This window comes from Nycticebus coucang, chromosome 8 (assembly GCF_027406575.1).
Source record: "Nycticebus coucang isolate mNycCou1 chromosome 8, mNycCou1.pri, whole genome shotgun sequence".
Lineage (NCBI taxonomy): Eukaryota > Metazoa > Chordata > Mammalia > Primates > Lorisidae > Nycticebus > Nycticebus coucang.
Genome location: NC_069787.1, coordinates 122,238,868 through 122,265,512, shown reverse-complemented (window position 1 = coordinate 122,265,512; position 26,645 = coordinate 122,238,868). Strand labels below are relative to the sequence as shown.

The following is a 26,645-nucleotide window of genomic DNA, read 5'->3' as shown; positions in this document are numbered from 1 at the left end:
TCAGAATTCAAGACTTCACAAATAAATATTAACATGGAGAGAGAAAAATCAGAAAAATTATAGCCTAAATTCAAAATGAAGTCACAGCTGGCTGCTTTAGTAAAAAGAAAGATGAGTTCTGTTGGCAAAGTTAGCCACTCTACATGTGTAAAGCATACGTAGCAGAGTTCCTTCTTCTAATTTAAGTTCCAGACTTAAATTTAGCTCTTTGTGGAAACTGGTGGGATACATATGTGCATGGTTGAGGGTATGCGGCATTATATTTTTATTTTTATTTTTGAGACAGAGTCTCACTTTGTCACCCTTGGTAGAGTGCTGTGGTGTTATAGTTCACAGCAATCTCAACTCTTGGGCTCAAGTCCCTCCCAAGTAGCTGGGACTACAGGTGCCCGCCACAATGCCTGGCTATTTTTAGAGATGGGGTCTTGCTCTTGCTCAGGTCTCGAACTCTTGAGCACAGGGGATCCACCAGCCTCAGCCTCCCCAGAGTACTTGGATTACAAGCGTGAGCCACCATGCCTGGCCTTGTATTTTTAAAGTTCAATAATAGGAACTGTTGAAGAGGTTATATCACTAGAGTATTTCTTGGAGTAGTAGTGGGTGAAAAGTAATAGAGCCCCCTATAAAGAGACCATCAGGTAAACTATTTGTTGAATATTTGAAACCACATTCTTCTGTAGTGGGCACCGGTGGGAGAGGGCATATTTGAACTTGCGTTCTTAAATTCAGTACTTAAAAAAAATCATTTGGAAGGCTTGGCATGATAATCAGTGTGAAATAAATCAGGGAGAAAAGCATCAGGCACTAGCCAATAGGTATGCTATCAACATGTATGCTGAAGCTCAGAGTGATCTTGAACATGGAGCTTAAATTTGAGAGTCAGTTTACAATTCCTAACTGTTGAGCTTTTCTCCTTTGCGCCCTGGATGGTAAGCTCAGGGAATGTTAGGGTACTCTTTCCGAAGAATATGGTATGTTAATAATTCCATGAAGGCCATATTCATGAGCCTAATTTGAATAAATTTTGAGATAGAATGTTGTCTCCACTGTTGGTGATTTGAAAGGTTACGTTTGATCAGTGGTTCTCAACCTTCCTAATGCAGCGACCCTTTGATACAGTGCCTCATGTTGTGGTGACCCCCAACCATGAAATTATTTTCGTTGCTCCACAACATGAGGAACTGTATTAAAGGGTCATGGCATTAGGAAGGTTGAGAACCACTGCTTTAGATTCACTGAATAAACATGCTGAAGTATGTGAGAAGTTCCTTTTGGTTATGAAAATGCATGATTTGATGTATGCCAATTATGGCAAAGATAATCTCCCAATCTTCAATATTAACTACAGATCTGTCCTCTGTGGAAGAGATGTAAGATTAATTAATATGATTCACTAAGAAAATAATGGTAAGATGTGGGACTATTTGCAAAATACATTTTCTGTATCAGAAGAGCAAAAGTGCCAATTGAATGTAGGTAAAAATTTTCCCATTTAAAGGAAAGAATAATCTGAATTTTGAATTCATTTCTTATCGATATGGCATTTCGCTTACCCTAAGATGTTTGTCATCTTGTATTAGTACAGGAACTACTGTATTTTTCCAGTAATGCTGGCCTAGTCAAATTCATACCAACTTTCTTTTTACTTGATGTTGTGCTCAGGAGCTGGACAAAGTTAAGGATATAGATTTTTGGAACTGAGTAGCCTCTGACTGAAGGCTCATTCATTTGTCTTAGTCAGTTTTATCTGCAATACAATTTTTACCCTCAGGTATATTTTATAATGTTCAGAACATAACTAGCCCTAGAAGGCTTAACCTTAATCAGGTTGGGGCAAGGGGTGGGGTTGAAGCTTTAAGCTGTGTATATATCACTTACAGAAAAGGTAGACAAGTGGCACAGGCAACCTACATCTGTTGGATGACTATCCTGCTGTTTTTGTTTTCTAGTCCAACACAGACTGATATGTGTAGGACGTAACAGCTATGAAATTGGTTGGTCAGATTGTTAGATATCTAAATTCTTTTAGTTCGTGTACACTTATAGTGAAATAAATATATTTATCTCATTTTGTACTCATAAACATTTTGCTGACTGACATAAGTTCTCAGATTACTTATTATTTAGTTGCAGTTGAAGAAGTTAAATCATACCTAGATGATCCCATTAAAAAAAATTTCCCCAAATTATATCTTGATTTAAATTTGTTACAATGATATTTTCCCCTAGTAACAACAAAACATTCACCACAGCTTTCTTTTTTCTAACGGAGCCTCCACAGGTTAATCCTATTCCAGGGAAGTTTAGGTTATCTGCTCAGTGCTGGGCGAATCTTCATCAGAACTGTTATTCTAGTTTCCTGCTGAATGATTGGACTAGGTTAGGGACAAGTCACACAGTTCTGGCCAATGAGATGTAAGGGAAGTTGGGACACTTCTGAAATTTTTTTCCACTTAAAAAAATATAATGAAATAATTTGAGGACATGAAGCCTGGAGCTGATACACCCATTCTAGGAACCTATCGGTTTTTGATGACCGAGGTAGAAAAAGGAAAGAAACATGCATTTCTAATAAATTATCAATCTGATAAATAAACTAATCATTTTACTACTTCTAAAATTCTTTCTGTATGGGATAAAAAAAACTTTATTGTTTTAGCAATATGTCGTTGCTCTTTCTCTTACTTGCAGCCAAAAGCATCTACACAGTAATCTGCAAGTAGTTCGATATATATGATATTTCAATAAGGAATTCAATTTTTAAAGAAAACCAATAATTTATTAGATGATTAAGAATCAATTTCCTGGCTCAGCGCCTGTAGCTCAAGCAGCTAAGGTGCCAGCCACTTACACAAGAGCTGGCGGGTTCGAATCCAGCCCAGGCCTGCCAAACAACAATAACTACAACCAAAAACTAGCCAGGCATTGTGATGGGTGCCTGTAGTTCCAGCTACTTGGGAGGCTGAGGCAAGAGAATCACTTAAGCCCAGGAGTTGTGAGCCCATGAGCTGTGATTTCACGGCACTCTACCCAGGGCGACAGCTTGAGGCTCTGTCTCAAAAAAAGAAAAAAAAGAATCAATTTCCTGGCAGCGCCCATAGCTCAGTTGGCAAGGCACCAGCCACATACACTGAGGGTGGTGAGTTTGAACCCAGCCTGGGCCAGCTAAACAACAATGACAACTGCAACAAAAAAATAGCCGGGCATTGTGGTGGGCGCCTGTAGTCCCAGCTATTTGGGAGCCTGAGCAAGAGAATCACTTAAACCCAAGAGTTTGAGGTCGCTGTGAGCTCTGATGCCATGGTACTCTCCCCAGGGCGACTCTACCCTCTGATGCCATGGCACTCTACCACGTGTGCTTAAAGAAAAAACAAAATCAATTTCCCGCACAATGTTCTGCCCCAAGATGTAGCTTTACATCAGATGGTGGCTCTTAGGTTTGCAGAGGAAAGCCTAGTAGAAGGAATATGCCAACCTTTGTAAGTTTTGCTTGGCAAGGCAGATGTTTAAGAAGCAGCATATGTCACAAAACAAATGTACTGTAGTAGTAAAGGCTTTGTTTTGAGATACAGGGCATTTGTGTTTCTAACCTTTGGGCTGGGGTAGATGATACCAAGTCTGAATCTCTTGAGTGTTGAAGCAAAGTGCATACTGCTCAGAATCATCTCAGAGCAGGCTGGAGGGTGTGGATTATAAGTAACCACTGAAAGCTCTGCACATTCCTTTTCTCTTCCTTAGCACTCTGTTCTCATCCTTTCAAATTTACTGAAATGCCCAGACGGAGGAAGATAGAAGTTGCAGATCTTGAGCAGCACCTATGTGTCATAGTATAAAAAGGGAGATTGTGAGGCATTTTGGGGTTGGAGCTTGAGACAGGTGGATGGGAAGGACAATAAAAGATGGGGGCCAAATGCCGCCATACGAGTAGTGTAGCCGGCAACAGCGCTGAGAGATTTTAATTTTTCTAGTTAAGAAATGGCACTTTAAGACGCCTGTGGCTCAGTCGGTAAGGCGCCGGCCCCATATACCAAGGGTGGCGGGTTCAAACCCGGCCCTGGCTGAACTGCAACCAAAAAATAGCCGGGCATTGTGGCGGGCGCCTGTAGTCCCAGCTACTCAGGAGGCTGAGGCAAGAGAATTGCTTAAGCCCAGGAGACGGAGGTTGCTGTGAGCTGTGTGATGCCACGGCACTCTACCGAGGGCCATAAAGTGAGACTCTGTCTCTACAAAAAAAAAAAAAAAAAAAGAGTCTGCCATTATTAGGTGTTAGGTACTGTCCTAAGGTGCACTTTCCTTACATTAATTCATTTACTCCTCTCCACAGCCCTGTTCGACAGACAATATTGTCATGCCCAGTTACAGATTAAACGAGTGAGTCCAGTCGAGGGAAGTTGAATAACTAGCCCAGTCCATCCATAGTCCGTCTTCTTGCTCATGAACTGTTCTTTCCATATGGGATATTTCAACAACTCAGACAAGTACAAAGACTAGTATATGAACCACCCAGGTACCCAGTACTCCACTCTGTCACTTAGAGAAATGTGACTTCACAAACATAGGTGGTCCCTGAGCACCCAAGTCCTTCCTTTCTGTGGTCTTTCTTTCTGGCCTGAGGTCTGGTTCAGTTTTGGGTAGAGAGGCTGGGTTTTCTTACTCACGCCTCCTGAGCCCTGCTTGCTTAAGCAGCAGTTTTGAGAGAAGCAATTTTCTTCAGCCCCCTTTCTGGAGCCCAGAGCCACACAGCTGTGTGTCCTGGACACTAAGCCAAACTCTGGTCCCAACAGGGGTGTCCAACCCATGGCCTACTGGCCCCATGCAGATTATGTGAGGACTGATGGGTTATCCATGGTAGTGGATATCACAGAAAATTGTGCATGGACCTTTTTTCCTGTTGATCAGCTTTCGTTAGTGTTTGTATATTTAAGAGGTGGCCCAAGACAACTGTTCTTCCAGTGTGCCACAGAGAAGCCAGAAGGTGGGACACCCCTGGTCAGTCCTTCAGCCCTCCTTTAGCTCTCATTCTCCTGCAAGGGCTCAGCATCCAGACCCACTGCCCACTGGTGGTCCCAGTGACCTGCAGCCCCTCTCACCACTGTCAGCCCCATGGGAAATGGGAAGGGTGGTGCTTGTATCAGTGCTACCCTGGCCAAAGCTTATTCTTCTTTTGATGGTCATCAGTTGATGGTGCAATTGAGCACCATCTGCTTTGTTTATTTCACTGGTGTTTTTTTCTTTTTTGGAGGGGCTATGACTCTTTTGGTCATGAACGCCTTATTTTCTCTGAGTTGTTTGATTCCAAGAAATTAGGTTGGTTAATTTTTTGAAGGATGCATGGAATTATTTTAACAGTTAAATCAACTTGTTACTGAAATGCAAGTTTCCCGGCCACCCAAGGATGGTAAGCTGCAGGGAGCCTGTTTTAGGCTTAGCTATTGATGCTATTAGAATAACTCAAAGGAATTTGAGAAGACAGGGATTGCAGTCTCCAACCCCGCCCCCCTCCCCCGCAAATGTATGTTTAAATGTAATAAAAGAATGATAGAGTCAGAAATGCTTCACCATGGAGTCTCTGCTATAATTTATCCTTTGATTTATTCATCAGCCACTTACCATTTACCTCTTGCCAAACATTGGTAGGCATGGGAGATAAGAGCCATAATAAAACCACGTGAAAATTCTTACCCTTATAGAAGTTACATTATAGCAGGAGAGACAAACAATAATCATTAAGTGACTAAGTATAAACACATATGTACAAATAGGTGTGTATCTCTTTCTCTCTATATATATAAATGTTAGGTAGTAAGTGCTGAAAGAAAAAAAAAGCAGTGAAGGAAATAGGAAAAAGTGGTATCTGTTTTATTAAACTCCATTTCAAGGAATATACTACTAGTGCCTAAGAAGATAATATTATTCTAAATACAATAATCAAAATAAGATAATGACTTTTTTTTGAGACAGAGTTTTACTCTGTCACCCTGGGTAGAGTGCTGTGGCATCAAGTTCAAACACTTGGGCTCAAGTGATCCTCTTGCTTCAGTTTTTTTCATTTTTAATAGAGATGGGGGGTCTCACTCTTGCTCAGGCTGGTCTTGAGCTGAACTCAAGGTATTGAGTTCTTGCTCAGAATACCTGAACTCTAGGTATTCTCTTGTCTCGACCTCCCAGAGTGCTAGGATTACAGGTGTGAGCCACTGCGCCCAGCCAGCTTATGAGATTTAAACTGCATAACCTCAGAGGGTAACTCCATGTTTGGATTGTGATGTATTTGAGAAGGTGGGCAACTGAGTAGGCAGCTCTTGGCCCCCTCAGCAATGGACATTACAGCCCACTTTCCCTCAAAGGTGCCCTTTACATATTCTATCCCGTCTCCTGCTCTTCTCCTTCCCAGCCATGGGAAGGAAAAATGCTGAATTTGGAAGTACTTTGTGGTAGATTGTGGCCCTCGTTGGTGATGTTAACAGAAGAAAGAATTTTGATTTGTTAGATGTCTAAGTGGGACAGGGCATGAGAAGGAAGTCAGCCTAGAAATACAGCAAGTTGGAAATGAGCTTTTCATTCATGTAAAGAATTCACATCATCATTGGATTCCTAATGTGAGTGCCATGTGCGTTCATAATATTAATGTTACAGATCACGCACAGGCAGTCCTCTTTAGTTTACTAGTAAAAAACTACCATAAATTAGGATATAACTTTAAGATACCCCCTTAAAAAAAAGACATCCGTATATTCTTTTCCTTTTGCATGATTTTCCTTTAAAACAGCTGCAAATCAGTGGGGGAGGGGGTCAGGGACATGGGAAAACAAACCAACCCTGACCATCTCCCCCCATTCCCCACCCCAGCCCCCCCGCAACTGGTACGTGACTTTTAAGCAGAGCCCTCAAAATTTTTTTGCCATCAATCATTTTAAAGTGCCTCCATGGATATGGCTTTATGGAGACAAAATTAAATTGTCTTAGGCCTAGTCATCTCAGAATACAGAAGGGAAGGCAGAAAATTGTATTTAAAAAACTGCATTTTGGACTGGAAAGTATTTAATCCCTAAAGATAAACTGCTTTACAGCTGATTTAATCATGGATATGATGGTGCCTCTACAAAGTAATAGATACTTGATTTAGTTTGCCTGAATAATTCTAAATTCTGGATTAAGGCATGGTAATTGATTGAAAGAAGACATGACTTTTTATGCAGTTGGAGATACAGGCTGCAGTGTGTTACGACTACAAATCAACTGATTTTCTGGAGTTTCTGCTTGTAGCTTTTTAGTAGCCACTGGGCACTGGGCTTTTCAGACACAGTAATTATCACTTGCTGATATGGTCCCATCAGGCCACATCCTACATCTGACAGAGCTGATGGCTTTTGTGAAACTGCTCAAAGCTGCCCTCATGAGTCAAATGGCCCAACTGGCTTAAGCTTAAAACTAAATCCTCACATTTCAAGAACAGAAAGAGGGATGTGTTGGTGAGAAATGTGATTTCAGTTAAACCAACCTTGCTGATTATTTTAGGGTTTCTATGTTGAGTAGTCAAGAACAAAAACAACAGAAGAACCTTCTGGTCACTTGTTCTCCCAGGGAGAGACTCCTTTAAATGGCCAAAGTGGTAATTGTTTCCTAATGCCCACAGCTGCTCCTGCATTATTCATCAGAGGTCTCCTCCGGCATTAGAATAGCATACTGCCTGGCATGGAGCAAGTGTCTTCTGAGATTTAGGAAGATATAGGTCTGGTTGCTGCTTGTTAAACTTTCCAATCTGGATTGTGTGGATAAATTCTGGATGTCTGAATTGCCCCTGTTCTATTGGAGGAAAACCATTTCTGATCATAGTATTTATCAGCAACTGAAGTGCTGAATCAGTTGCAAGGGTTCAAAATAGCTACTGGGACACATTGCTTGAGCTCAGGAGTTCGAGACCAGCCTGAGCAAGAGTGAGACCCTCTAAAAACAGCCAGTTATTGTGGCACGCACCTGTTGTCCCAGCTGCTTGGGAGGCTGAAGCAAGAGAATTGCTTGAGCCCCAGAGTTTGAGGTTGCTGTGAGCTGTGATGCCTGGGCACTCTACCAAGGGTGACAAGATGAGACTATCTAAAAAAATAAACAAAAAACCAAAAATAACAATTGGGACATAATCGTCCTGTGAGTAGATAGATCTTCAGGGAAGCATCCTTATAGGATAACAGTCTATATGTTCATTTCTGTACTGAATGTCACTGGGACCCAGGGCAGGGTCAGAATCCAGGCAAGGCTTGCCTATCTCTGGGGTGTTGATTTGTCCTCCTGTCTCAACACTCTCCACTGAACTTGTCCTCCTGGTCCAAGTGCACACATCATGTTTTGGCCCGGCATACCTTTGACATTACAATTATATGAGAGAGCTGTTACAATCACTAATCGTTCTGAAGGCTTGTATTTTACTGTTTGTTGAGCCACTTTGTCTACTTCTGTACTTTTATGAATTTACCAAAATTCCCCAAATTGTTTTCTGTATAATGCATTGCCGTGACTCCAAGTCAGGAGAAGGAAAACTCAAATATGAACAGTTTTGATTTTTTGTTTTTGACACGAGTTCTGGAAGGTATTTTCCAACCAGCCAGATGACTCCACTGTACTCTGATGGATCTTGGAGAACATTCTCATTTTTCTGGGAAGAGGCTTCAGAAACGAATCTATTTTCAAATCAAATTCTTTATTGATATGTATAAATATTCTATTTAATCTTCCTGATGTGAGAAGTCAATGTTGCATGATGAAAAGATGGTCTGACTCTATCCATACATAAATTGTCTTGCTGTTCTTCTAAAAAAAAAAAAAAAGATGACACCACACTGATTACCATTTACGCTAATAGCATTTTCACCATTTGCATTGAATCTTTGTCAAACCTTTGGGTTAAATCTTTGGGTTAAGTGAACCAAGGATCACTGTTCCTGAGATAACCACAAATTGGTCCCCAATCTTAACAAGGGTATTTGCGAAACTTGGTAAATGTAGAATGTAAATGTTTTGGCACAGTAACTGAGATAACGCCGGAAAGGCTATGTTAACCATTGTGATAAAAATGTGTCAAATGGTCTATGAAGCGAGTGTATGATGCCCCATGATCATATCAATGTATACAGTTATGATTTAATAAAAAAAAAAAAATTTCTCCATGGGTCACTAACAAAAGTTGGGGATCTCCGTTAGATCTGTTCATTGGGAACCATGAATTCAGTAATCGAATGAATAGAAACGTATGCAGTCCCTACTGTGTGCCAGGCACTATTCTAGGCATGGAAAATGATGGGAGAACGAGACATTCCTGTTCCCCTGGAGCTTACATTTCAGTGAGCGGTGAAGGAAACAAAAGAAGAAAATGGCTATTAACAGTAGATAACCAGGAGGCCTCTTCAGATTGGGTGGGCAGGACCTGTTCCTTTAAATTACTTAATCTTAAACCTGAATATCAAAAAGAAGTAAGCCAGACAAATATCTGAGTGTGCTGGGGAGCTGTGTAGGGCCTGGTGACCGGTGGAATCAGGGCAGGAGACCCAGGCTGGAGGGATGCCAGGCAGGCCCCTGGTAAGAAGTTTGGGATTAATTATGCTCCCAGTGGGAGGCTGCCCGATTGTCTGAACAGTGTAATTGACCTATTAAAAATACCACTTGGCTTGACAATTGGCTATGGACACATGCTATTTCTCATGGAGAGGGATCATAGTTTGGGTTTTTGGAAATGAAGTCAAGACTTTGTGAAGGATAGAGAAAGGAAACTGATGAATTCTTGGTTTGAGGGTTAAATGATTAGGGGATAGTGGAGCTATTTACGGAGAGGCCCGAGAGGTGCGGGTTTCAGCTGTGTGTGATGTGAAGATCTCATTAGGCACCCCAGCATTGTCATCTAGGAGTTATAGGTACAAGTCTGGGACTGAAGGCAGAGCAGACTTACACATGGAGTCAGATCTGTGTGTGGCTTGGAATTAATGCCCCGAGGTTAGAAGGCCACATTGCTTAAGGTAGCACAGAAACTCCGATTCTTTCCACTTTTAGAAGCAGTTTTATTGTCTTACTATACAATTTTGACTGACCCAGAATCTGCCAATACTTGGGGCTGCTGCATTTTCTGAGCTCTGATATCATTCAGAAAAAAAGTGAAAGAAACTAGTGTTTATTGAGAGTATAGTATGTGCAGAGAATTGGGCAAGATACTTTTTAAACAATTATAGGTTAATGTGAGGGTACATACAATTAGATTACAGAGTTTGCATTTGTTAGGGAGAGTCCCTCTTGTAGTTCTGTCCCGCACCCAGGAGGTGAGCCGTATAACCTTACATTGTGCCCATAAGTGGGAGCACATCCATCCCCATCCCTCCTTCCTTCTCCCTTCTTCCCCTACCTTGAATTGGATTGAGTTTTCTTCTTGGGTAGATGTGTATCGGTTTGTCTACTGGCTTCATATTAGTATTGAGTACATTAGATACTTGCTTCTCATTCTTGTGATACTTTACTAAGAAGAATGTGGTTCAACTCCATCCGGGTTAACACAAAAGATGTAAAGTCTCCATCTTTTTATTGTTGAGTAGTATCCCATGGTATATTCCATACATATACCCCAGGTTGTTAATCCATTCCTGGGTTCATGGGCATTTAGGTTGTTTCCACATCTTGGTGACTGTAAATTGAGCTGTGATAAAACATCTAGTGCAAATATCCTTATAATAAAATGATTTTTTTTCCTCCTGGGTAGACAGCAAAACGCTTTTTGTACATTGTCTCATTTAATCTTCATGATTTTTGCTCATAACATATGAAGAGACTACCTCAGAGTTAACTTAGACCAGCAGACACTGCAACTGAGCAGTGAAGTCAGGGTTTAAGTCCAGGTCTTTCAATGTTTTTTGCTTCGTCATGTTTTCAGTTGGCAAAGTTGCAAAGGAGTGGCAGTATTTTCTCCCACATATATTTAAAAACTACCAAAGCAGCATTTGCTCATGGCAAAGTCACAAAAGTGCCTCAAGAATATAGAAGGGTTTAAGGTGGGTCTTGAACTCCTCATCTCTTCCCCTTTAGATAACAGTCCTTTCCTCAAATTTCAGAAATTTTCAAGCCTATTGTAGGAAAGAAAAGATTCCTTTCCTCATCTGTCGCGGCATTCATAGCTGAGACTCCTATAACAAAATACAAATTAACAATAGAAAAGCATATAAATTTACTTAATCAGGTTTTATGTGTCATGGGAGCCTTCAGAAACAGGACTGTAAGAACAGAGAAACCCATGTATTGTTATGGACAGTTGGGTAGATGAGCGGTGGGAGGATGAAAGGACATGTTCTAACACTGGTCCACGGGGGAAACCTGGCAAGGCTTGTTCAGATTCCTCCTGATGACTCTGTGTCTTTGAGAATAAGGATGTTCCTTTCCTCTGGGTATAGGGAAGGAGAGAGAGTCTTACGTCCTCCTTTAGAGGAGGGTCACATAATTCGTGTATCTGAAAGATGTCAGGGAAGTCGGAGGTCAGCTTCTGCTGATTCCTCAAATGACAAAGTGTCTTACTTTGGGGTGGAATGTCCCGAACTCCTTTCTAGATAGTCTACATGAATATGTATTCATTAAAAACTCAAATAGAGTTCTGCTATGAATATTGTTTTGTAACATTTCTTCGTTCACTTAAATATACATTATAGATAGTTTTCCTTTTTTGGCACATTTAGATTTATGATATTCATTTTTTTTTTTTTAATAGACAGAGTCTCACTCTGTTGCCCAGGCTGGAGTGCAGTGGCAGGATCATAGCTCACTGCAGCCTCAAACTCCCAGCATCAAGCAATCCTCCATCCTCAACCTCCCAGAGTGCTGGAATTACAGCGAATCTGTGCCTGGCCAGATTCATGATAGTCTATTTAATGACACCATTCATCTTCATTTTGTGGTTCACCCACAATTTATTTAATCAGCCCTCATGGATATTTAGATCATTTCTCATTTATTTTTAAACCATTACAAACGAAGTGGCAGTAAACAGCTGAATTGCTGTATATGATGGATAAATCCCGGGTATTATGAGTGCAAGGTCAAAACGCTTGTTTATTTTACATTTAAATAGATACTGCCAAGTTGTTTCAAACAATTTTATCAATTCATAATATCTTATTATCAGCCCCCCCAATTTCATCCACAATGCCTTTTTTAAATTAAAGTTTTTTTCATATCAGATGAAATATTATTTTATTCTGACTTTAAAATTTTAACCATGAGTAAGGGTAAGCATTTTCTTCTATATTTTTGTTGATTGCTTCTGTGAATTGTCTCTTCCTATCCTTGCCTATTTTTAATTGGGTTGTCTATTTCTTATTGACTTGCAAGAACCCTTTATGTCATGGATGTTAAATTTTATTGTGTACGTTTGTAAATATTTTCTTCTAGCCTATTGTTTGTTTTGAATTTTGTTTATCGTTTGCATAGATATTTTTGAATGTAGTTAAGCTTATCCTTTTCTATTAGGGCATTAGTCCTTTGCCTACAGTAGAGGAAGTGTGAAATTCTTACTCGAGGACAATGGTTCTCAACCTTCCTCATGCTGCAACCCTTTAATACAGTTCCTGTGGGTCGCAACCCATAGGTTGAGAACCTCTGCTCTAGGAAGACAGGCCTGGGTAGCTGGTGTTGCTTGTGTGTTTAAAATTGTATAGATTACAGTGGCTGAAATATATGTCCTTTCTACATTTCACTGACCTATACCCATGCCATATAGGAGAGACTGTCCTAGTGTCCTGTGTCTGTGATATTGAGGGCTATGGAGATGGCTGTCGGGTGTTCATTTTTCCTATATACACCCCCAACTTTCCCCCTGGGTTGTTTCTTATTTTTGATCTTTTCTTGGGATTCTCTTCTTCACCAAAAGTTTTGCTTCCATTTGTTCCTTCTTGTCCTAGCTGCGATTATGTTAAATATTTCCCACTCTCTCAATCCATCCCTAACACTCCCCTGCCCTCCATGACAGTTTTTCCTGTTCCTTCAATTCCTGTGAACTTCCCAGGCTCTGCATGAAATCCCCATCAATCACTGGGTAATCTCCTCCCTGTGATTCTTGTTAGGTGGTCAGCCTCCTACTGCTCAGGAAATGTTTGAGTGTTGGTATGCAAGTGCTTGTGTTAACATGGGTGATTATATCTGAATTCAGAGAGACTCAATAAATCTTTTACCCAGAGAGTTATGGTTTTAATGCTGGCTTTTGGTTTCTCTGGCGTTGACTATTTAGAAGATTTTGCAGCACATCTGCTCTGATTATCTATGTATACTTTGCTTATGGGAAGTCTTCAGGGTTTTTCATAGTTTTTCCATCTTTAGATTTTTCTACTATTTTTTAAAAATGATTTTGAGATCTGTATGCACTGATTAGGATAACAGCTCCAATCAACATGCCACAAATAGGCTGTGATGAATACTCAGTTACTCAGTGATGGTTATGTAGTATATAATTCTTTTTAAAGGAAACTTAAGATACTAGGACAAAGGTTTGAATGAGGACAGTTTTTGAGTAGTAAATCTGAGGGGATTCTCTGAGGCATTTTTCTCACCTTGCAGAGTTCTATTTTATGTTTTTTAGGATAGTTTTTTTTTTTTTTTTAACGAAAGCATCTGCCATAGAAACAAGGTGCCTGCTTTAAATGCCATTCAACTTGACCTCCAACTGACTGTGGATGGAAAGTGTCAAGCTGGCATCAGGACCCCAGGTAGCCTCAGGGAAGCTCCTGGGAGACCATTGTCCTGAGAGCAATGGAGGCTTTATGGGAGGCTCTGTTTCCAGGTAACATGTGATCGCTTCTTCTCTTTTCTGGTTATTTGACATTTGGATGGAAAGCCTTAAAGGTACAGAGAATTAGAGCAATTTGCATGAAATTAGTTAAGATGCTTTTCTAATTTTTTTGATAAAACAGGATCGGTTTCATAAACTAGTAGTTGGTGAAGGAAATAGAAGCTTGAATATAAGAATGGGGAACTATTGGGTTATACACACATTTGTGCGAGCACATAATAGACGATGAAATTAAATTCAGGAGGTAGATGGAAAGGGGACACAGGGACTTAAGAAATGAATTAGTCAATAGCTACCTTAACAAATACTCACGCTGTGCTTTGTCTGTGTGGTGAGCTGTGAAAGCCTCCTGTAAGGGAGGTATTGTGCTTTTCCAAGATGTCACTCTCCATGTGGTGCGGGTGAGGTCAGAGAAGAGGATGATTGGTCTTTAGGGCTCAGAGTTAAGAAAGCGCCTCTGCTCTATTTAGCAGCTGTGTACAGATTAGGACAGATCTGGAATTTTGAGGTGTGGAGCAATCCCCAAGGAGGCAAGGGTTTATAGAGAGACTATTAATAAAGATTATTTGCACATTGAGATCTCATATCTTTTACTCGTTTTAACCAGGCTATCACGTATTTTATTAGTAGGCTGAAGACCTTGTGCTAATGTCCAAATGTGCAGCTGAGCAGTAGGCTTGTACTTTTGTACCAAATTGAGGCCTTGTGCCGTGTGTGGGTAACTATGACTGGCTTCTACTGACCACGTGCTCAGGCAAGGTGAGTGGTGATGGTGAGAGTTGTGGTTTCCAAACATCAACAGGCCTCAGAATTACCTGGGAGAGATTTTAAAATGCATGTTCTCAGGCAACAGTGATCTCTGGAAATAATGGTCTATGAATCTGCTATTTTAAAGAAAGTCAGGATCAGAACTAGTTGCTACTTTAGAGGAAGTTGAAATACAAGCCCCTCACCCATCTTCCATCTCCTAATAGCCGTGTACCCTGCCATTTAGCAGCATTTTATTTTGACCGACCACCAATCCATAAGCTACTGCTTTGAAATTAGCATGTAGTAGGGTAAACTGGTGTTTTTTTGGACATGGGCAGTGGAAATGTTTTTTATGCTTTGACAGGATGGTTCTTGTAGAACTAAGAGAGAAAATGTTTGCCGTCTTTAGGGAGAGCTAAGCCTTGCAGACATAGCTGAATTAAATCACCCCTTGCTAACTGTCAGCCAAGAAACAGCCAGGAAGGTGGGGGGTAAGAAACAAGGGAAATCAGCTTTCCCGTTACTAAGAAACAAGTGTTAAGGTCTAATTTTTTAAATGTGGTAAATGGTTCATATAATTCATTTGAAATAACCACAGTTATTATTTATACATTCTAAGTTGGAAGAAAAAATGTGCAGAGACCTAGATTAAGGACAAAAGAAAAAAAAATACACCACATGTTTATATCCTGATCCTCAAAAATCAAGCTGAAATTCTGTCCCCTCTGAGGTCCTCCTTCACCCCTGCCCCCCACCCAGGTCCTCACAGCTTACCTTTTTATATCCCAAGCCCTATTTCATTGTTAATTTTCACATACTTCTTATTCCCATGAGTTAGTATCACTGTTATACATAAAGTTTCTAAAACCTAGACCTGATATACTATAGACTCCTAGAAAGGGTCTCTGATAGAAAGGATCTTAGGAATCAATAAACCTGATTCCTTATCTTTATCCTGTCAAGATGGCTTAGTGGACTCATCAGTGTCAAGCCGGTCAAGGGCCTGGAAGGACTTGCAGGGGGCATCACACGTAGTGAAAAAGAGGGAGTGCTGTCTGGGGACTCACCGCCTGGCTCTGCCATGTTCCACCTGTGTGATCTCAGCCAATTCCTCACCTCTCTGAGTCTGTTTCATCCATTCTAGAATGAGGGGGATTAACTGTCTCTAATTTGAAGAGCTACTCTGAGGAATAAGTGAGATAACATCCATCAACAGTCTTAATTCTGGATGCCCAATAGAATCCCTGGGAAGCTTCAGCAAGCAAACCTGTCCCCCCCTAGGAAATTCTGATCTAATTGGCATGTGTTGCTGCTGTCTCATCATCACCTTTTAGAAGGTCCCCAAGTGATTTTAAGGTACAGCCAGGATGGAGGACCATGAAAAATCCTTGTTAGATAATATTTTCTATAAATAAAGGCCAATGTTTATTGTAATTTGAGAATCTTACTTCCAGATATTCAGTACAATGCAGTGCCATGTCACTGAATAAAGGCTGGAACAGGGTATGTTGGCCTTTTAAAGACAATATTGCTTATTACAACCCGTATTGTGGAATGGTGCTCACACTGTCATTTCAGATCTACTTGTTTTCAGTAGAAAACTCTTTACATATTATATGGAGCTACATTTAGGATTTTAAGATTCATTTCTATCCCTCCTCCCCATACGATAACATTAAATAAAACAAAAAAAACTACATTATTATGAATTCTTAGTATTTTATTTGTTTCCCAGGGCTGACAATTACAGGACAGAAAGAATCGTTGTGAAGGCTTTAATGCATTGGAGAAAAGGCCTGACATTTAAGAGATCCCTGGTTAATGCCTTTCACCCTTTCTTTGACCTAAACCCCCTCATATGTATTTACAAACTTTGTAAATATATTGACTATGTGGGTGTAAGGTTTGCAAACAAATTTCAGAATGGTACTGCTAACCAATTAGGTTTTTTTTTTTTTAAGCCTTTCAAATAATCTTATCTTTTCCGCAGGAATGATTTAGGCAATGAAAAAAAAAAAAATCAATGAGGGCCACACTGTTTATTCCTCCGTGGACAGAATCAGGACTTAATAAGGGCGGCGTTCTCCATCCTCCTTTGTGAGGACGTTTATCCATAAGCTGATGTGATTTGACTCTACGGCTCTGCTGCTGGCAAGGAATAGCTTTTCAAGTGAAGCCATTCCCTCCAAAGAGCAGTTTTATTTTTTATAAAGAATATTTTAGAAATTCATGTCTATATGTTAATAAGTTTTTTTTCTTTAAAATTGTTCTAAAAGACTTTCCGAAGAACTAGAATTTTGCCTTGTTGGAAGGTAAAATACAATTTAGGAAAGCTGGATCAGCTGTTTTATAAACTCATAGAACATCAAGGAAAATATCTTTTTCTGTGGAGGAGAGTAGGCTATTTTATGACCTTCTGAGGTTCACACATTTAGTTCGTGACAGAGTTTGAACTAGAACTCTTTCCCTGCCCTGTACCTCTGAAACTGTGGACAGACACCATTTACCCAGCAGTAGTGCCCATAAACTAGACCTCTCAGAAACCACTATGTACGTACCAAGCCCCCAAATAGGTGTGTCGTTTGTGCTGAGAATTCAACAAACATACCCTTCATTTTTGCTCTCCTGGTTTTAGGAAATCTCCCTTTCCTTCTTTTTTGAGAAACATTACCTGTGTATCATTTGGGACTTTTTCCACATAGAAATGAAATTGTTTTCAGAAGCTAATCTCTTTTAGTTATCCAGATTTACTCTAATCTGTAGAAGCTGGCAAAAAATCAATTCACATTTTTCATGTACCTTTTTGCTGAAAAGATTCCCTTGCAAAGGGACTTTGTGGACTCCGTGTGTGTGTGTCTGCTGATACACAATTTAGCGACCAGTGTTCCAGAATACACTTGCTCACAGTAAGGTGCAAGTGGTATCTTTGTATGACCTTAACCTGGGCATGGTCATGACCTTGTGTATGAAAATCTATCTCAATCTATCCAAGGTGACCTTTGGAACAGAGAATGATCAAGGCCCCAAATGTGCTTATTTCTACAAAAATTGCTTTTGTCTCATGGTCCCTTCAAAGGACAGAACTAGGAACTATACACAGGTATATGTGAAAATGTAAACACACAAATACAGATGTGTGTGTGTAGATTGCTATATGTTAACAGTCAAAACGACGGCATAACGGCATTTTGATCGACTGCAGATCACAGATACAATAGTCATCCTATGAAACAATTCCATATTTTTACTGTAACTTTTCTGTGTTTAGAGACACACATACTTACAGCTGCGTTATAGCTGCACATAATATTTAGCACAATAACAGGCTGTACACGTTTGTAGCCTCAGAGTGGTAAGACACATTGTACTTGAGTATGCAGTAGGCCGTCCCGGCTAGGTTTGTGTAAGCACGATGTCACACATCGCCTAAGAACACATTTCTCAGCATGCATCCCAACATTAAGTGACTTGTGACTGTATCACTTTCTGTTTTTTGTTCCTCTTTCTATTCTTTTTGATTTAATTTTAAATATATAGGGTACAAAGAGAGTTCTCATTCCCTTTCTTATCCTTTCTAGTCTATTCTCTCTCACTTTTATAGGTAATCAACTTCATTGTTTTTTGGTTTATCCTTATATTTCTTTTTGTAATGATAAGAAGATATTTGTGCGTTATTATAATTCTCATCCTTTTTTTTACACAAGATAGCATACTATATATATTTATTTATGTAAATAAGCTATCTTATTAGCATATATAATAAATGCTTATTTATATAAATAAATAAATTTAGCTTATTTAATATAAATAAGCATATATAGTATGCTTATGCTTATTGATGTCTCCTGGAAATTACTCCCTAGCAGGTCACAGACCTCTCCCTTGTTATCTGTTAATACTCACACAGTACCGCACTGTGTGTATGTACACATTATTTTCTTCAACCCAGTCTCCTGTTCAGCATCATTTTTCTTCCAAGTGGCAGCAGAAGAGTTTAATATGATGTGGGGGAGCTGGGGGAAGGAACAAAAGACAACAAGCAACACAATTGTCATAGGAACATGGAAAACATTTTGCTAAGTGAAGGAGGCCAGGCACAAAAGCCTGCCTATTGTACGGTTTCCTGTATATGAATAATCCAGGAAGGGCCCATCTGTGGAGACAAGAAGTGGGTTAGCGGTTGTCCAGGATTGCAGGTGAAAATGGGGAGTAACTGGAACTGGGTGTGAGTGATGACGGAAAGGCACACAGCTCTGTAAATACATGAAGTCGTTGAATTATACATTTTAAACAGGCGAATTTTATTGCATATAAATTCTCCCTCAATTAATGCTGTTGTAAAAAGTCAGTATCAGGTGGCAAAATGTGACATCCCTAAAAGAAATTGATTATCTCTGATTTGAATATGGCTTGAAGATGCTGTTTTACTTCATCAGTTAAAGAATAAAAAGAGCCTCCACCACCGAAAAAATAAAAACAAATACCCCAAATATGGCTTGAAGAATTAAACCTTCTGTAAACTCAGTGGAGATTTGGGAATCTTCCCTCAAATGATACATACTTTCTATTAAGTTACTTCAAATCAGGAGTGTTCTCTTTTTTTTTTTTAACAGCATTTTTTTATTAGGGGAATTTAGTGAATTAGAAATTTGCTTATTTAAAACTGTGGCAGCAAGGATCGATTTAATCCTTTTAAAGAGTTGAATTCTAAAGGACTTTGGAGGCCACTTTTTTATACCTTTCATTTCACAAATGAGACTCTGTTAAGAGTTTTAAAACACTAATTATGTAATAAAGTTAGGAATATAGCCTTCCTTTCATCTGTTCTACTCTTTAAATATTGATGCTGCTCTCTTAGGCAGCCATTAAAATGATAATTATTAACACTGTGTAGAAATAAGGAAAGCTGTTATAATACAAATGAAAAAAGCAGAGTGCCAGATGGCCTAAATATCCTGATTTCAACCTGTGCAACGAATTTGTATACATGTGGAAGGTCTGGAACATAACAGACAAGAGCAATATTTGTTTTTTGTGTGGGGCTGGTAGGTATCCTTCCCTTAATATTCTTGTATGTTGCCGCACTGTATCCAAATAAACTTGTTTTCTAGAAATACTAACGCTACCACAAAGGAGAATGTGGAATCAAAGGGATTATGCATATTATGGCAGCTGCGTGAATTTGTAACCCGCATTTGCAAACTTTTCTCAGGGAACCTTCAACCCTGGAGATGTGTGTGGTGAGGTTACTTCAATCCACTGGAACTCTCCCCGTATTTACTTGCCTTTCTGACTCTCTTCTGTGGAATCTACCAGTGGGGCATGGGTGGAGAATGGTTTTCCCGCTGTTAGCCATTTCTACTGGAAGCTGAACATGAAGAAATTGGCTTATGCTGACACAGAACATGATTTATGTGAGACTGGAAGGATATTTTGTCTCCATCATTGGTGACTTTTATCCACTGGAATGAGTTGCAAAGAATGATTGAGGATGCTTCTCTGGTTAGCTCTAGAAGGGATTGTTTACTCTCAGGTTTGGAGAAGGAAGACGTGGGTTAGATGACTGTCAAGACCGGACCTGATTTTTGAATTTGAGTGATCAAATGGATCTTCTGTGTGACAGGGAGGAATGAGGGACAAAGCATAAGGCGGCTACAGAAACAATTTAAGCAGCATATTCTTTTATGCTCTGACTCTGCCAAGTGCATGTAGTATATTGTGTGAACACACTCAATAGGGATTGGATCCCACCTTCTGAAATATTTGGGGTTTTCTGGTTGATGCTTGCTAAATGATAGGTGGCGTTTATTAGCTCTAGTGACCAATTCCATTTTTATATCTCTGTGCTTTTCCTGTTGAAAGGTTGAGCTACGACAGCCATGGCAGTTCCTTTTTAGGGAAAGGAAGAGGAGCTGGGAAAGGGAAGGGGAGAGAAGGGACAGGTGCACAGAGCAGAGGAGGCTGTGCCAGGTACGCAGGTGAGCCTCGCTGCTGGATCCCTGAGGCTGCAGTTAATTCAGTTCTCCACTCAGGTTGAACAATTTATTTTATTTTCTCTTCCCACAGAGACATCTTGCTCAGTCACATCTTGTATCCAGCCCATCATTTGCCTAGACATGTCTTGTGACTCTCTCACTGACAGTGGATCAAAATCAAAATCTCACATACCCTGTCAATTCCCTTTTTAGTCACTCTTCCAATGGTGAGGCTCATCTTTTCTTTTTTTTCTGTTCATACTCTTACCACTTCCTATTCCCAGGTCTTCACTGATACTCTCATTACTACATTTCTCCACATGCCAGCCTACCCTAGTCTTCTTTTCTGTGGCCTTGTATGGAATCTCTCTCTCTTTTTTAATCAGAATATTATAGGACCACAAATGTTTTGGTTGCATAAATTGCTTTTGCACCATTTGAATCAAAGTTGTGAGTGTGCCCATAATATTTCGTTCTGTACTTGTGACTTGGGAAGTATTTTTAAAGATTTCAAGAATAATAAAACTATGATAGTGTCTCAGTTGAGGTTGTTGTAACAAGATACCATTAATTAGATGTCCTAAACAATACACATTTATTTCTGACAGTGCTGGAGGATGAGAAGCCCAAGATCTCAACCTATTTGTTCCTGGTGAGGGCTCTTTTCTTGACTTGCAGATGGCTGCCTTCCCGTTATACCCTCACGCGACAAACAGAGAGAGAAGTGGGTGATGGGGGACACAGCACACTCCATTATGGGGAACCTCACTCTTTTTTTTTTTTTGTAGAGACAGAGTCACTTTATGGCCCTCGGTAGAGTGCCATGGCCTCACACAGCTCACAGCAACCTCCAACTCCTGGGCCTAGGTGATTCTCCTGCCTCAGCCTCCCGAGTAGCTGGGACTACAGGCGCCCGCCACAACGCCCGGCTAATGGGGAACCTCACTCTTAAGACCTCATCTAAACCTAATCACCCCCAAAGGCCTCACCTCTAAATTCCATCACCTTGGTGTTAGGACTTCAATGAATTTTGGGATTATAGACCTTGAGCTTATAACAGATAACTATTTATCATGTTTAGGATGTGCAAGACACTGTTTTTAATACTTAAATTAATTCATCCAGTGATAAATACTATATTTAGCCCGCTTTATAGATAAGGAATAGGAGGTATAGCAACATTAAATAATTTGCCCAAGTCATACAGCTGGACAGTTGAATTCTAGCCCTGGCAAAATCCAGGCTGTGCCCATAACCATAGCTCCAAATTACCATTAATATACATCTTTTTAGATCATTCTCTTAAAATTTAAACCCTTTAGGGACAAAGACAAGGTATCCTCATGACATAATCCTATGCTTGGAACAAGGAGTTGCTCTGTAAACATCTTTTTGTTTATTTATTTTATTTTATTTTATTTTTTGAGACAGAGTCTCACTTTGTTGCCCTTGGTAGAGTGCTGGGGCATCATAGCTCACAGCAACCTCAAACTCTTGGGCTCAAGTGATCCTCTTGCCTCAGTTTTTTTTTTTGCTTTGTGAGAATTTTTTTTTTTTTTTTTATTGTTGGGGATTCATTGAGGGTACAATAAGCCAGGTTACACTGATTGCAATTGTTAGGTAAAGTCCCTCTTGCAATCATGTCTTGCCCCCATAAAGTGTGACACACACCAAGGCCCCACCCCCTCCCTCCGTCCCTCTTTCTGCTCCCCCCCCATAACCTTAAAGTGCCTCAGTTTTTCATTTCTAGTAAAGATGGGTTCTTACTCTTGCTCAGGCTGGTCTTAAACTCCTGAGCTCAAGCAATCTACCTGCTCCGGCCTCCCAGAGTGCTAGGATTATAGGCCTGAGCCACAGTGCCTGGCCAACATCTGTTTGTTTATTGATGTAACCTATTGTCACTGATCAGTGAAGTTCTAGTAGGTTTTTTGGGGAGTTTTGGCTTCATTGATTTGACTTGATGGTTTTGCTGTCATATACTGATATTCTATTATCTGGTCATCCTCTAGTCACCTCTGTGAAATGGTTAGTGTGGCTGTTGAGAATTCAAATCATAGCTATAATTGCCTAAATGAATTTACTGTCTCGTGTGAAACCAAATCTCAAATTTAGTTTTGTATATTAAACATTTTAAGTTCGTGTGTTTTCTTAAGCAATATTTTTATTACTTGGGTATTCGACATGTCAGATAGAATGAGTAAAAGCAATCTATACTTTACTTTCCTTGAAGTATCAAATCCTGAAACGCTACTTAATTTTTTGATGTTTTTTAGGGGAAGGAAAGGTTCTTCATGGAGTAGATTGTGGAGGTTGATTATGTTGACGTTAACTGTAATGGGTATCCTATGTCCAGTGGTACTTGCGGTGTCAAAAATTGGGTACCTTGTGCATAGAATGTTAAACTGTCGGATGAGATTATCTTTCCTAGTAAAGACAAAATGCTTAGCTAAAAAAGCTGAAGTCTGCTGTTGTTAAAGTATGTTTACCATGCTTCTTTTATCTGTTGTGCACTCAAAGCTAGGTATTTCGAGTTCTTTAATGGTTATAGGTGTGCCTATGTATTAGTGGGTGATCTTTGTGAACAAAAGCTACTTCTGTCAGATATAATACAAAAGAGTATGTGGTGGGGTGTTGTATTACTTCCTGAATCCAGAGAAAAATGGAAACATTTGTCAGTCTCAGGAAGAATAAGCATTGTGACAACTGATGCATCTTAGGATGGAGAACCAAGAACATCTCAGTTGTTGAAATGGCCCCATTCTATTTTCATTTAATGGTCTGCTCAGGATTTATGTTGCTCACGAGGGAGTCCCCTTTGCTCTAAGCATAATTCAGGTGCCTGCTCCTTAGCTGGGATGATTGACAGGCCACCAGAGGCATGTAAAATGGGAGCGGAGTGTCTCCAAAGGAAAAGGAGGTACGCTGTAACCACATAAGGGAAACAGGCAAAAATGACAGATGTCTACTTCCAACAAGGGTCATCTCAAAGCAGAGTGGATTTAAATGACAGCTTTAATATAAACCATAAGTGATTTGGATATTACCTAACTTTAGTTGCCAAGTTATTCCTCTAGATGGAAAATCTTAGCAGTTTAGCGCATCAGCAAAAGTTTCATGTTCAATTGTGAAAATTTGAGTTTATTGATCACATTTAAAGAATATTTATTTAGCAATTTTCAAAACATACACAAATATATACCATGAACCCTCAAATAACCATAATCCAACAATTGTCAGCATTTTGCCAATTCTTATGTCTGTTGATTGCATTTTAAAGCATTGTTATAAGATGGTTTTACAACTGGCTATACAAAATCTCATAGGATTTAACATGTCTGAGAACTTGCTTTAAGAAGATAAAGCTAAATATCAAATGGTCAACATTTCATACCAAAAAAAAAGAAAAAAAAAAAAGATCAGAGCAAAACATAGCCCAGTGAAACGGTAATGCTTTGTCTACCTGGAATAGAATTTTTATTTCTGTCAGTAAAGCTTCTTACTGACTTTAGGTTGATGAATAAATTTCTTAACTCTCTTTTCAGATTACTTCTACCAAATTTGTCTTTTGGTCGGTCGAGTCTTTGAGGGGATGAATCGGAGGTTTTATTTGATTGTCAGGCCTGGACACGTGTATGCAGGTGCCTCATGTGACAGCTGATTGTGTTTTGTCTAATCTCTTTTGCAGTTGAAAGATGCATGAGTGTAATGCAGTCGGGGACGCAGATGATCAAACTGAAGCGTGGGACCAAAGGGCTCGTCCGGCTCTTTTACCTGGATGAGCACCGCACGCGCCTCCGATGGCGACCGTCTAGGAAGAGCGAGAAGGCAAAAAGTAAAACCAACCTTTGAATTCTTTGACATAGTCACACCAGGGTTAGAGTGGACGGCTCTGTGAAAGCTTCTGATCTGTGGAACTTTCATACTTTGCATGGTCTGGGGTTAGCCCATCTGGGGTCAGTGATGGCCGTCATTGGGGCATTTAATTCCATGAAAGTTTTCTTTTCTATGAATACTGTAAATGCTGATATTTTACCTGCGTCAATGACATGATGAGCTTTCCTTTTTACAGTTGGGATAGATATATGGTTTTACAGACTGAGACCTTTTGTTTTCCTATAAAAGATGACAGACGTCCTAAATCTTATGGGCTTTAGAGTGTATCACCATATTCTGAGCACAGTTAAGTGATTAAGAAATTAATGTGGTTTTAATGATATCACATAAAATAGTTTTGATCTGACTCCTAGTTAAAACTTCTTTCTCAGAAAAACAAAACCAACAGGATATATGGATAGATAGATGAATAGGTGGAAATCTGAGCGGGGATTTCTTAGGGAAATGGACTCACTTGTCTCCGGAAGCTAAGAAGCACATGATGGGCCATCTCCCAGCTGGAGAGCCATGAGAGCTGGCAGTGCAGCTCAGTCTGAGTACAAAGGCCTGGGAGCCAGGGAGCCCAAGTTTAGAGACCTGAGAACTTGGGGTGCCACTGATGCAAATCCCAGGGTCTACCTGGGGCTGAGCATAGGCTCATTTCTGTGCAAGCCAGGTGGGGAATGAGTGGATACCAGAAGAAAATTGGGACCCTGACAATAAAGCCGAAAAGAGAGCCGAGAGGAAGAGCCACACAGGAACATAAACTTTAGTTGCCATATAATGGTAGATGGTGGTATATGGGCAAGCGATAGTATAGGCTAAACTTCTGATTTATACTTAAAAACAAACAAATAATATTTTAGTCTGAAGTTATCCTTCTTGCCAGTGCTTCTCTGATCCAAACCTTGCCTCTATTACCTAAATAATACCCATACCAATCTCTGTCTGTTGCTCCAGCTACTCTGCAATCCAGCCTTGGTCTGCCTTTCCAGTTTTAGCTCCCATTATTTTCTGAGCTTTGCCATCTGGCATACATGGTCTAATCGACATCCCGGTGGGGGCTTTATGTTCCTGTGTGGCTCTGTGTCCCTCCAGGCATGACTTTCTTCCTCTTGGCTTCTCCAAGCTCTGCTGTGCCTTCACATCAGACCCCACAGCATCCTCTCCAGTGGTGCCAGGCATGTGTAGCTGGGCTATTCGGCCATAGTAGATTATTTTACTTTCAATCTTATCCTGTACAAGGTCTGTCCAGAAAGTATCCAGCCACTCATGTCTCTATTTTTCTCTTTTTCTTTCTTTGTCTCACTCTGTTGCCCCAGCCTAGAACGCCATGGCATCAGCCAGCTCACAGCAACTTCAGACTCTGGGTTCAGGTGATCCTCCTGACTTAGCCTTCCCAGTAGCTGAGACTATAGGCACCTGGCTAATTTTTCTGTTTTCAGTACAGAAGGGGTCTCACCCTTGCATGGGCTCGTCTTGAACTGCTGAGCTCAAGCAATCCTCCTGCCTTGCCCTCCCAGACTGCTGGGATTACAGGCGTGAGCCCCCATGCCTGCCCTCTGTTTTTCGTATTATGTGACTGGATACTTTCAGGACGGTCCTCGTATGTTGTAAAATACCAAAGTTGGCCCTAGGTCTTTCTATGTTTTTCCTTTCATAAATGTGTAACTATAAGTTTGACATATTCCTTAGCTTCCTTTTCTACCAGTCTTCTTGCTTTATAGGGCGTATCTTTTTGCTATAAATTTCAATATATCCTGAATCACTGCCTGGGGAAGACATTGTCCAGACTGCTCAGACAGATTTCTAGCAGAAATAAGAAAAGCTGTGGAACATTCTTCTTAGTAAAGTGTATCACAAGAAAGGAAAGGCTAGTATGCAATGTATGCGATACTAATATGAAACCAATACATAAACAATCGCATGCCCACACGAGAGAAAAGCACCATTCAATTCAGGGGAGGGAGGAGGGAGAGGGGAGGAGGGAGGAAGCCTGGGAAGTTCTTCCCAATAGGCACAATGTCAGCGTCTACAGCACACCCCCTGGGTGAAGGGCTCAACCTCAACTTGAACTTTACCTAACAAATGCAAATCGTGTAACCTAATCATTTCTACCCTCATAGTAACCTGAAATAAAAGAAAGACACATTTAGACTTAAAAGTCACAACTCACAGATAATAAATGTTTTCCTACGTACTTTTAACATTTGAAATGGTCTGTGTTTCTCATTTCTTAATCTCTG

At 40.2% G+C, this 26,645-nt stretch overlaps 1 protein-coding gene across 1 annotated transcript in view; it reads left to right on the top strand.

Annotated features, from left to right (window-relative positions):
• Positions 1-26,645, top strand: part of PLCH1 (phospholipase C eta 1) — a 261,607-nt gene that overhangs the window by 111,138 nt on the left and 123,824 nt on the right. Inside the window, exon 3 of the mRNA XM_053600541.1 lies at positions 24,212-24,358. Within this exon, the coding sequence (XP_053456516.1) occupies positions 24,212-24,358 (147 nt within the window). The remainder of the gene's footprint in view (positions 1-24,211; positions 24,359-26,645) is intronic.